Source organism: Salvelinus fontinalis, unplaced genomic scaffold, assembly GCF_029448725.1.
Source record: "Salvelinus fontinalis isolate EN_2023a unplaced genomic scaffold, ASM2944872v1 scaffold_2504, whole genome shotgun sequence".
In the NCBI taxonomy this organism is placed as follows: domain Eukaryota; kingdom Metazoa; phylum Chordata; class Actinopteri; order Salmoniformes; family Salmonidae; genus Salvelinus; species Salvelinus fontinalis.
The window spans coordinates 1-12,440 of NW_026602713.1; the positions used below are offsets into that span (position 1 = coordinate 1).

Genomic DNA, 12,440 nt, shown 5'->3' on the forward strand with positions numbered 1-12,440 from the left:
TGGAAGATGCATAAAGTTCTGTGAAACTTAATATAATGGTACCTGAGTCTATGCATAAAATCACAAACACTATGAAGCAACAATGGACTGTTAAGTTTAAGGAAAAGGACAGGCGTTGATGACTGATTGCATCACCACCTGGTATGGCAACTGCTCAGCATCTGACCGTAAGGCGCTACAGAGGGTAGTGCGTACAGCCCAGTACATCACTGGGGCCAAGTTATCTGACATCCAGGACCTACAGTATATACCAGGCGGTGTCAGAGGAAGGCCCCAAAAATTGTCAAAGACTCCAGAAACCGAAGTCATAGACTGTTCTCTCGGCAAGCAACACTGGAGCGCAAAGTCTTGGACCAAAAGGCTCCTCTACTTCATCACCATCCCTGATCCGGGAGCATCCTCATCAGTAAAAAAGCTGACTAGCATAGCCTAGCATAGCGCCACAAGTAAATACTAGCATATAAATATCATGAAATCACAAGTCCAATACAGCAAATGAAAGATACACATCTTGTAAATCCAGCCATCATTTCCGATTTTCAAAATGTTTTACAGCGAAAACAAAATATGTATTTCTATTAGCTAACCACAATAGCAAAACACTCAACCGCAAATGTTCACAATTTTTTTACCGCATAGGTAGCTATCACAAAACCGACCAAATAGAGATATAATTAGTCACTAACCAAGAAACAACTTCATCAGATGACAGTCTTATAACATGTTATACAATAAATCTATATTTTGTTCGAAAATGTGCATATTTGAGGTATAAATCATAGTTTTACATTGCAGCTACAATCACAAATAGCACCGAAGCAGCAAGAATAATTACAGAGAGCAGTGTGAAATACCTAAATACTCATCATAAAACATTTATGAAAAATACATGGTGTACAGCAAATGAAAGATAAACATCTTGTGAATCCAGCCAATATTTCAGATTTTTTAAGTGTTTTATAGCAAAACAATATAGCATTATATTAGCTTACCACAATAGCCAAACACACAACCGCATTCATTTACCGCAAAGGTAGCGATGGCAAAAAAACAGCAAAAGATATAAAATGAATCACTAACCTTGACCAACTTCATCAGATGACAGTCCTATAACATCAGGTTATACAATACACTTATGTTTTGTTCGAAAATGTGCATATTTTGAACTGCAAACCGTGGTTATACATTGTGAATATGTAGCATCGATTGACCAGAATCTCCGGAGAAATTTTGGACAGTCACCTAATCTAATCAAAGAACTCATCATAAACTTTACTAAAAAATACATGTTGGACAGCAAATGAAAGATACACTAGTTCTTAATGCAATCGGCGTGTTAGATTTTGAAAAATAACTTTACCATAACAAACAGCTTACGTTATAGCGAGACAGCGCCCGCAAAAAGGAAGGAAAATACGACTAAACATTTTCCACAGAAATACGAAATAACATCATAAATGGTTCTTACTTTTGCTGAGCTTCCATCAGAATCTTGTACAAGGAGTCCTTTGTCCAGAATAAATTGTTGTTTGGTTTTAGAATGTCCTCTTCTCCTGTCGAATTAGCAACCTTAGCTAGCCAAGTGGCACGAAGATGTCCATCTTCACCTAACGCAGAGAACGGAAAACTCCAAAACTCCCGATAAACGTTGAATAATCTGATAAAACTATATTGAGAAAACATACTTTACGATGATATTATCACATGTATCAAATAAAATCAAAGCCGGAGATATTCGCCGTTTATACCGAACGCTTTTCAGAAGCCAATGCTGATGTCCTTCCCGCGCCTTCGAAGACAATGAAATAGTGGTCACGTCATTCCAAGAGCTCTTGTTCGACCTCAGATCAAGCTAGACACCCCATTCCACCTCCCACTGCCTGTTGACATTTAGTGGAAGGCGTATGAAGTGCATGTTTATCCATAGATTTCAAGCAAATGAATAGGAAGGCCCTGGAACAGAGCCTCGATTTCAGATTTTTCACTTCATGTCAGGAAGTTTGCTGCAAAATCAGTTCTGTTTTACTCACAGATATAATTCAAACGGTTTTAGAAACTTGAGAGTGTTTTCTATCCAATAGTAATAATAATATGCATATTGTACGATCTAGAATAGAGTACGAGGCAGTTTAATTTGGGCACGATTTTTTCAAAGCGAAAACAGCGCCCCCATATTGACAACAAGTTAACAGCTTCTACCCCCAAGCCATGAGACTGCTGAACAATTAATCAAATGGCAACCCAGACTATTTACATTGACCCCCCAACCCCCACTGCCTCCTGCACCTTTGTTTTTATACTGCTGCTACTTGCTGTTTATCTCTGCATAGTCACTTTACAAATGACCTCGACTAACATGTGGTGGTGGCGGTTAAAGTTTCGGGCATGGGAAGGGGTGGCAGCAGTGGTGGCGGTTATGGTTTCGTCATGGGAGGGGGTGGTGGTGGCTTTCAAGCACATTTATGTTAAGCATGGTGAGCTGCTTAACACAATTACAGCATGGTGAGCTGTAATTACAAACATCTGACCAAGGACCACAGTTTAGGGGACATTACTTACACAACTTTCTGCAACTTATCAATAATCAACATTTGACTTTTTCATCATTCTCTAATATCCCTCAAGTATATCACTTTCACCTGGACTCTAACACTATCCCTCAAGTTGTTGAAGCCAGGCACCACTCCATTACTATATCTAACATCTATATGCCTTCCCATTCAATCACTAGAGCTAACTTTTCAGTATGACAGTAAACATTCCAAATTCCAAACATACTCCCACAGTTTGACGCATCATCTCTGTCTCTCCCGGCCAATAGAAAGGCTCCCTGGAGAACACGCTGGCGGAGACGGAGGGCCGCTACTCCATGCAGCTGGGACGCCTCCAGAACCAAGTGACCAGTCTGGAGGAGCAGCTAGTGTCCCTCCGCAGCGACATGGAACGCCAGGGCCATGAGTACAAGATGCTGCTAGACATCAACACACGCCTGGAGATGGAGATCGCTGAGTACAGGAGGCTGTTGGACGGAGAGGCTAGCGGGTAAGGCAGGAAGCGATTGGACAGAGGGGGGCCAATGAGACAGACAGGGATGTGGGAGGAGAGTGTTACATCTTTGTGGGATGGGAAGAGGGGTGATAGGGGACCTTGAAACACATGAAAATGAATTTATGTCTCCTTTAACATTTGATTTTATAAACAATGTTCATTTGAAGTTGACCTTACCATGAGCCATGGTTACTTTTGACATGAATCTACTGCTATGTGACTTTTTATTAGATATATATTATGATCATAGATGCTAACTATGCTAATCATGAGTTTCCCTTCCTCACAGCCTCAGCTCCTCGAAATCCGGCCACGGCTCCTCCAGCTCGCACGTCAGCTCCTCTAGCTCAGCCACAGCTCTGGTGTCAGTTCCTCCATCTCCGGCCACAGCTCCTCCACCTCCACCACACGCAAAGTGGTGATCGTCACAGAGGAAATAGTGGATGGCAAGGTTGTCTCCACAAGACAAACCAAACATACCTCTTAAGGTTCCACACACACAGCGAGCACTGCAGCAAGCAATGGGTTAACCCCATAGAAATATACTAGAATGGGTATAGGAAATAAGAGGCCAGCACATGGAATATTACTGCTCCACAGTGCTTTGTTCATACAACGTTACCACTTATACAAAGTCTTCGTCAGATGAAAAATCCCTATTTTCATTGTCTGTCTTATTTGCTAAGGGCAGCTCTGGTTAACTCTAATTTAACATGTGAATTCCATTCTCCTATTCTTTCTAGAATGGCTAAAGCCCCTCAGACACCCATCATGGAACATTGACTTGAATGGGGATTTATTTTCTGGTAATTCTATTTCTATGGTTAACACCTCCAGAACAACATATTCTACTACATCTGGATGGGACACCAACAACAGACCCCATTGTGAATACAATAAAGATGCTCTGACTTGCTGACACCATCATTCTGTTTTCTGTGTCTTTCAATTTGATGTATCTGATCTGGCATGCTCCTATACATCTGACTATCATATAGGTTGTCATCTTTTGCACATGCCAATTCTATGGTCTTGAGAAAGCATATGTTTCAGTATGATCTTGAATATATTTATGGCATTCACTTGTACTTAGTTTAATACTAGGCAAAAACATTTAAATATTGATAGTAGAAATGTTGAAAGTTGTCAGCAATATTATATAATTCTATCTCTATTAATAAAAAATAAAAAAATGTGGTCCCGTGTGGCTCAGTTGGTAGAGCATGGCGCTTGCAACGCCAGGGTTGTGGGTTCAAATCCCACGGTGGGACCAGAGTTCGATTCCCACCCGGGGACCAGGAAGAATATGTATGAACTTTCCAATTTGTAAGTTGCTCTGGATAAGATAAAAGATAAAAGATTCAGAGTTATATAGTGTATAGAGAGTGTTTGTGGAGTCAACTGTAGAGCTGGAAACCATGTTTTGGTGGAAAGATTTAGATTTGAAAACAATTAATTTGAAATTAGATGACAGAATGTATCTCCATCAGAACTACCATGTATGTCTATGCAAGTAGGTCAGGAGCAAGAGCGTCCTAGGTTTTGTATTGAAATCGATGTAGCCAGAGGAGGATGGAAAACAGCTGTCCTCCGGCTACACCAGGGTGCTACCATAGAGGGTCCTGTAGAGACTTCTGTACACCTTCATTGTGAAAGTGTGTTTTAGGAAATCAGGTGACGTCAGGTGACGTTTGGTGACGTGAGTATATTTGGTATGGTTTTATCTAAAAAGCATAACTTTTTATTTTGTAAATATTTAGTATTTTTCAGAAATCACTGACTAGGGTGGTCCTCATATTCCTCCTCTGAAGAGCCTCCACAGTTACACAACATCAGTAGTCATTGGAGTTAGATGATGGTACAGTTAGTTTTACCAGATATGACTGTCGGAGACTTAGGAGAATTGGGAAACTCTTGAAAAGTAGTGTGCTCTACTCACAGTGGTGCACAGCCATAAATCAAGATGCAGACCACATATACACTACATTTTTTATTTTGAAATGTAACCTTTATTTAACTAGGCAAGTCAGTTAAGAACAAATTCTTATTTACATTGATGGCCTTCTGGGTAACAGTGGGTTAACTGCCTTGTTCAGGGAAGAACGACAGCTTTTAGCTTGTCAGCTCGGGGATTCAATCCAGCAACCTTTACGGTTACTGGCCCAATGCTCTAACCACTAGGCTACCTGCCACCCAAAATGATATGGCCAAAAGTATGTAGACACCTGCTCGTCAAAAACCTAATTCCAATATCATGGGCATTAATATGGAGTTGGTCCTCCCTTTGCTACTATAACAGCATCCACTGTTCTTAGAAGGCTTGCCACTAGATGTTGGAACATTGCTGCGGGTACTTGCTTCCATTCAGCCACAAGAGCATTAGTGTGGTCGGGCACTGATGTTGGGTGATTGGGCCTGGTTCGCAGTCAGCTTTCCAATTCATCCCAAAGGTCTTCGATAGAATATCATTGTATGCTGTGGCATTAAGATTTCCCTTCACTGGAACTAAGGGGCCTATCCCAAACCATGAAAACCAGCCCCAGAACATTATTCCTCCTCCACCAAACATTACAGTTGGCACTATGCATTAGGGCCAGTAGCGTTTCTCCTGGCATCTTCCAAACCCAGATTCGTCCGTCGGACTGCCAGGTGGTGAAGCGTGATTCATCACTCCAGAGAACACGTTTCCACTGTTCCAAAGTCCAATGGAGGTGAGCTTTACACCACTCCAGCCGAAGCTTGGCATTGCACATGGTGATCTTAGGCTTTTGTGCGGCAGTTCGGCCGTGGAAACCTATTTCTTTAAGCTCCAGACTAACTGTTTTGTGCTGACCTTGCTTCCAGAGGTAGTTTGGAACTCAGTAGGGAGTGTTGTAACCGAGGACAGACTATTTTTACACGCTTCAGCACTCGGTGGTACCGTTCTGTGAGCTTGTGTGGCCTATCACTTCGTGGCTGAGCCGTTGTTGCTCCTAGAGGTTTCAACTTCACAATAGCATCACTTACAGTTGACTGGGGCAGCACTAGCAGGGCAGACATTTGACAAACTGACCTGTTGGAAAGGTAGCATCCTATGACGGTGCCACGTTGAAAGTCACTGAGCTCTTCATTAAAGCCATTCTACTGCCAATGTTTGTGTATGGAGATTACATAGCTGTGTGCTCGATTTTATACACTTGTCAGCAATGGGTTTGGCTGAAATTGCCAAATCTACAAATTTGAAGGGGTGTCCACCTACTTTTGGCCATGTACTGTATGATAGATGATATAGTCAAATCAAATCAAATTCTATTTGTCACATACACATGGTTAGCAGATGTTAATGCGAGTGTAGCGAAATGCTTGTGCTTCTAGTTCCATTTACATTACATTTAAGTCATTTAGCAGACCCTCTTATCCAGAGCGACTTACAAATTGGTGCATTCACCTTATGACATCCAGTGGAACAGCCACTTTACAATAGTGCATCTAAATCTTTTAAGGGGGGGGGGGGTCAGAAGGATTGCTTTATCCTATCCTAGGTATTCCTTAAAGAGGTGGGGTTTCAGGTGTCTCCGGAAGGTGGTGATTGACTCCGCTGTCCTGGCGTCGTGAGGGAGTTTGTTCCACCATTGGGGTGCCAGAGCAGCGAACAGTTTTGACTGGGCTGAGCGGGAACTGTACTTCCTCAGTGGTAGGGAGGCGAGCAGGCCAGAGGTGGATGAACGCAGTGCCCTTGTTTGGGTGTAGGGCCTGATAAGAGCCTGAAGGTACTGAGGTGCCGTTCCCCTCACAGCTCCGTAGGCAAGCACCATGGTCTTGTAGCGGATGCGAGCTTCAACTGGAAGCCAGTGGAGAGAGCGGGGTGACGTGAGAGAACTTGGGAAGGTTGAACACCAGACGGGCTGCGGCGTTCTGGATGAGTTGTAGGGGTTTAATGGCACAGGCAGGGAGCCCAGCCAACAGCGAGTTGCAGTAATCCAGACGGGAGATGACAAGTGCCTGGATTAGGACCTGCGCCGCTTCCTGTGTGAGGCAGGGTCGTACTCTGCGGATGTTGTAGAGCATGAACCTACAGGAACGGGCCACCGCCTTGATGTTAGTTGAGAACGACAGGGTGTTGTCCAGGATCACGCCAAGGTTCTTAGCGCTCTGGGAGGAGGACACAATGGAGTTGTCAACCGTGATTGCGAGATCATGGAACGGGCAGGTCTTCCCCGGGAGGAAGAGCAGCTCCGTCTTGCCGAGGTTCAGCTTGAGGTGGTGATCCGTCATCCACACTGATATGTCTGCCAGACATGCAGAGATGCGATTCGCCACCTGGTCATCAGAAGGGGGAAAGGAGAAGATTAATTGTGTGTCGTCTGCATAGCAATGATAGGAGAGACCATGTGAGGTTATGACAGAGCCAAGTGACTTGGTGTATAGCGAGAATAGGAGAGGGCCTAGAACAGAGCCCTGGGGGACACCAGTGGTGAGAGCGCGTGGTGAGGAGACAGATTCTCGCCACGCCACCTGGTAGGAGCGACCTGTCAGGTAGGACGCAATCCAAGCGTGGGCCGCGCCGGAGATGCCCAACTCGGAGAGGGTGGAGAGGAGGATCTGATGGTTCACAGTATCAATGTTTTTCCGACAATGCAGTAATAACCAACGAGTAATCTAACCTAACAATTCCACAACTACTACCTTATACACACAAGTGTAAAGGGATAAAGAATATGTACATAAAGATATATGAATGAGTGATGGTACAGAACGGCATAGGCAAGATGCAGTAGATGGTATAGGGTACAGTATATACATATGAGATGAGTAATGTAGGGTATGTAAACATAAAAGTGCATAGTTTAAAGTGGCTAGTGATACATGTATTACATAAAGATGGCAAGATGCAGTAGATGATATAGAGTACAGTATATACATATACATTATATTAAGTGGCATTGTTTAAAGTGGCTAGTGATACATTTTTGATCAATTTCCATCAATTTCCATTATTAAAGTGAGCTGGAGTTGAGTCAGTATGTTGGCAGCAGCCACTCGATGTTAGTGGGGGCTGTTTAACAGTATGAAGGCCTTGAGATAGAAGCTGTTTTTCAGTCTCTCAGTCCCTGCTTTGATGCACCTGTACTGACCTCACCTCCTGGATGATAGCGGGGTGCACAGGCAGTGGCTCGGGTGGTTTTTGTCCTTGATGATCTTTATGGCCTTCCTGTGACATCGGGTGGTGCAGGTGTCCTGGAGGGCAGGTAGTGATTAATGCGTTCAGATTAATTGCTTTTACCTCAATTAATTGCACTGGCCTGGCACCTTGTTTGTGTGAACACGCCAATGTAACCTGACTGACGGCACCTTTCTGATTTATGGCAACATTTATCCATTGTTTTTGGACTGAGACTGGACCACCCTGGAATACTCAACACCTCTTGGAAAGCCATTCTGGTGTGTCTTTGGCACACCATGTCCTTCTGCATCCTGGCGTTTGCCAGCAGGTTGTCAAAGTGGGTGGAAGAGCCCTGCCCTGCCCTGCTCTACATGACGTAATACCTCTCTGTATTCCTCCCTTCTCTATTCCTCCCTTCTTCATCTCCCACCGATGTCCTACTCCCAACCTCCCTCCCTCATTCCGCCCTGTGCAGCATAAAAAGGGAACAGTGGCTGGGCCGTGCACCACATTCTCTCTCCTCATCCCAGGCAGGCAGACTCCCTCTCAGCAGCCATGTCCTTCTCCAGATCTAGCATGTCCTACAGCAGCAGCGGCGGTGGAGGCGGAGGGGGCACCATGTCCATGAGGTCTGGAGGTGGAGGTGGAATGGGTATGGGCTCCTCCTGCTTCTCCTCGATGGGTGGTGGTGGCGGTGGAGGATGCCGCATCACTGCCATGAGGGGCGGCAGTGTGTATGGAGGTGCAGGAGGCTCTGGGGTGCGCATCTCTAGCTCCTCGTTTGGTTCCGGTGGAGGAGGTGGTGGTTATGGTTTCGGCATTGGAGGGGTTGGCGGCGGCGGTGGCAGTTATGGTTTTGGCATGGGTGGGGGTGGGGGCGGCATGGGAGGGGTTGGCGGCGGCGGTGGCAGTTATGGTTTTGGCATGGGGGGAGGTGGGGGCGGCATTGGAGGGGTTGGCGGCGGCGGTGGCAGTTATGGTTTTGGCATGGGTGGGGGTGGGGGTGGTGGTGGCGGCGGTGGAGCCGACCTCCATGTGTCGGCCAATGAGAAGGCCACAATGCAGAACCTGAACGACCGCCTGTCCACCTACTTGGAGAAGGTGCGCTCGCTGGAGGCAGCCAACGCCGAGCTGGAGCTGAAGATCCGTCAGTTCGTTGAGAACAAGACGTCCCCCAGCGCTCGCGACTACTCTGGCTTCTACGCTACTATTGCCGACCTGCAGGAAAAGGTATGTGATATGTCTCCTAGATGGTAAGAGCACTCAATGATGACATCACAGTATGTCAAAACATGATCATGTCTGCATTGTGAAAATGTTATTCTTTGTTAGAGAGTACAGGTACAGGGTGTACACGTCATCAGATTGTTTTTCCAACAAGTTACTCATAGGGAAATTAATATGACTTTTAGAAAATGCTAAATTATATACATTTGTTATAATTGATTCAACCAAGAATTTGCACTGCATTTGTGACAAATTCCATGCATACCCCATCCTGAATGTTTTGCCATCCTCCACCTCTCAGATCCAGGCTGCCAACTGCTTGAACGGAAGCATCTATCTGAACATCGACAACGTAAAGCTCGCTGCAGACGACTTCAGAAACAAGTAAGTACACCCAACACCATCCACAGATACAGTACACTGCTGGTGCATTACATTAACCACATGGAATAACACCAAATCTGTAAAAACCCTCATACTGTTTTTTATTACATTTTGTGTTGAATCTATAAAAAAGGAAACCAAATGACATTACCCTTCAGCTCCACCATAACCACACCCCCCCAACAGACATATCAGAAGCCTGGTGTTACTTTCTGATATTTAAACTTAATGGAATACTAGAATCTATAACCCCCCTGCTATTCTCACAGAGGAACACATTCAGGCAGTTCTTTGACCTAAGCTCTCTCTATCTCTCAGGTATGAGAACGAGCTGGCAATGCGTCAGTCAGTGGAGGCGGACATCGCCGGGCTGAAGAGGATGCTGGACGAGATGACCATGGCCAGATCTGACCTGGAGATGCAGATTGAGGGGCAGAAGGAGGAGCTCATCTATCTCAAGAAGAACCATGAGGAGGTGGGTGTGGGCTGATGGAACATATCCATACAGTCTCTTAATGTATTACATCGATTGACCATGTCAACCTGCTATGGGTCTTCACTAGAACACCATTACTGGCTTTCAAGCACATCTGTATCAAGCAAGGGTGTTCAAATGTATAATGAAGACAGAGGGCAGGTCAAGTTGTTACCATCAGGCAGAGATTAGTCACTTCTTAATCCTTTAAACTCACCCCTATGTGTTACTCCACAGGAGCTGCTTGCCATGAGGACGCAGATGACTGGACAGATCAATGTGGAGGTGGACGCAGCACCACAGGAGGACCTGACCAGGGTCATGGCTGAGATCCGGGAGCAGTACGAGTCTGTTAATGCCAAGAACCAGCGCGACCTGGAGTCCTGGTTCCAGACCAAGGTAGAACCTCTAGAACCCCTAAACTATATTCATGGTGTAGATGTTCCTTTACTTCTAGTTGGTAACGTTGTCACATTCTATCATGAGCTAAAATGTTGGTTTGTTCTTGTGATGATTGACCACTTATTGTGTTTTACAGACATTGACGTTGAACCAGGAGGTGGCGTCCAGCACAGAGGTTCTCCAGACCTCAAAGTCAGAGATTTCGGATATCCGTCGCACACTGCTGGGCCTGGAAGCCGAACTGCAGTCACAGCTCAGCATGGTGAGCTGTAATTACAAACATCTGACCAAGGACCACAGTTTAGGTTACATGCAGGTGTAGAAGCACGGTGGCTAGGAAAAACTCCATAGAAAGGCCAGAACCTAGGAAGAAACCTAGAGAGGAACCAGGCTATAATCGGTGGCCAGTCCTCTTCTGGCTGTGCCAGGTGGAGATTATAACAGAACATGGCCAAGATGTTCAAATGCTCGTAGATGACCAACAGGGTCAAATAATAATAATCACGGTGGTTGTCGAGGATGCAACAGGTCAGCACCTCAGGAGTAAATGTCAGTATGCTTTTCGTAGCCGATCACATTCAGAGTAACTCTACCGCTCCTGCTGTCTCTAGAGAGTTGAAAACAGCAGGTCTGGGACAGGTAGCACATCCGTTGAACAGGTCAGGGTCCCATAGCCGCAGGCAGAACAGTTGAAACTGGAGCAGCAGCACGGCCAGGTGGACTGGGGACAGCAAGGAGTCATCAGGCCAGGTAGTCCTGAGGCATGATCCTAGGGCTCAGGTCCTCCGAGAGAGCGAGAGAAAGAGGGAAAGAAAGAAAGAAAAGTTAGAAAGACAGAGAGAATTAGAGAGCATACTTAAATTCACACAGGACACAGGATAAGACAGGATAAATACTCCAGATATAGCAGACTGACCCTAGCCCCCCGACACATGAACTACTGCGGCATAAATACTGGAGGCTGAGACAGGGGGGTCGAGGGCCAAACAGGCAGGATATATCCCCACCCACTTTGCCAAAGCACAGCCCCCCACACCACTAGAGGGATATCTCCAACCACCAATTTACCATCCTGAGACAAGACTGAGTATAGCCCACAAAGATCTCGGCCACGGCACAACCCAAGGGGGGGTGCCAACCCAGACAGGAAGCTCACGTCAGTGACTCAACCCACTCAAGTGACGCACCCCTCCTAGGGACGGGATGGAAGAGCACCAGTAAGCCAGGTACTCAGCCCCCGTAATAGGGTTAGAGGTGGAGAATCCCAGTGGAGAGAGGGGAACCGGCAAGGCAGAGACAGCAAGGGCGTTTCGTTGCTCCAGTGCCTTTCGTTCACCTTCAACCTCCTGGGCCAGACTACACTCAATCATAGGACCTACTGAAGAGATGAGTCTTCAATAAAGACTTAAAGGTTGAGACCGAGTCTACGTCTCTCACATGGATAGGCAGACCATTCCATAAAAATGAAGCTCTATAGGAGAAAGCCCTGCCTCCAGCTGTTTGCTTAGAAATTCTAGGGACAATAAGAAGGCCTGCGTCTTGTGCCAATAGCGTACGTGTAGGTATGTACGGCAGGACCAAATCGGAAAGATAGGTAGGAGCAAGCCCATGTAATGCTTTGTAGTTTAGCAGTAAAACCTTGATCAGCCCTTGCCTTAACAGGAAGCCAGTGTAGAGAGGCTAGCAGTGGACTAATATGATCAAATGTTTTGGTTCTAGTCAAGATTCTAGCAGCCGTGTTTAGCATTTTCAGTATGACAG

The 12,440-nt window shown here is 45.6% G+C and overlaps 1 protein-coding gene and 1 non-coding gene across 2 annotated transcripts; both read left to right on the plus strand.

The window, feature by feature from the left end:
* Positions 1 to 4,246: 4,246 nt before the first annotated feature.
* On the plus strand, positions 4,247 to 4,319 carry trnaa-ugc (transfer RNA alanine (anticodon UGC)). The gene has a single exon. It is a non-coding gene; the product is annotated as a tRNA-Ala (tRNA).
* A 4,378-nt stretch (positions 4,320 to 8,697) lies between these two features.
* LOC129850926 (keratin, type I cytoskeletal 13-like) lies at positions 8,698 to 12,350 on the plus strand (the record flags this gene model as incomplete). The annotated part of the gene is made up of 6 exons (XM_055917093.1): positions 8,698 to 9,421; positions 9,720 to 9,802; positions 10,121 to 10,277; positions 10,515 to 10,676; positions 10,816 to 10,941; positions 12,342 to 12,350. Coding segments are annotated over exons 1-6 (1,212 nt in total), but the record flags the coding sequence as incomplete, so codon positions are not given.
* Between the last annotated feature and the right edge of the window lie 90 nt (positions 12,351 to 12,440).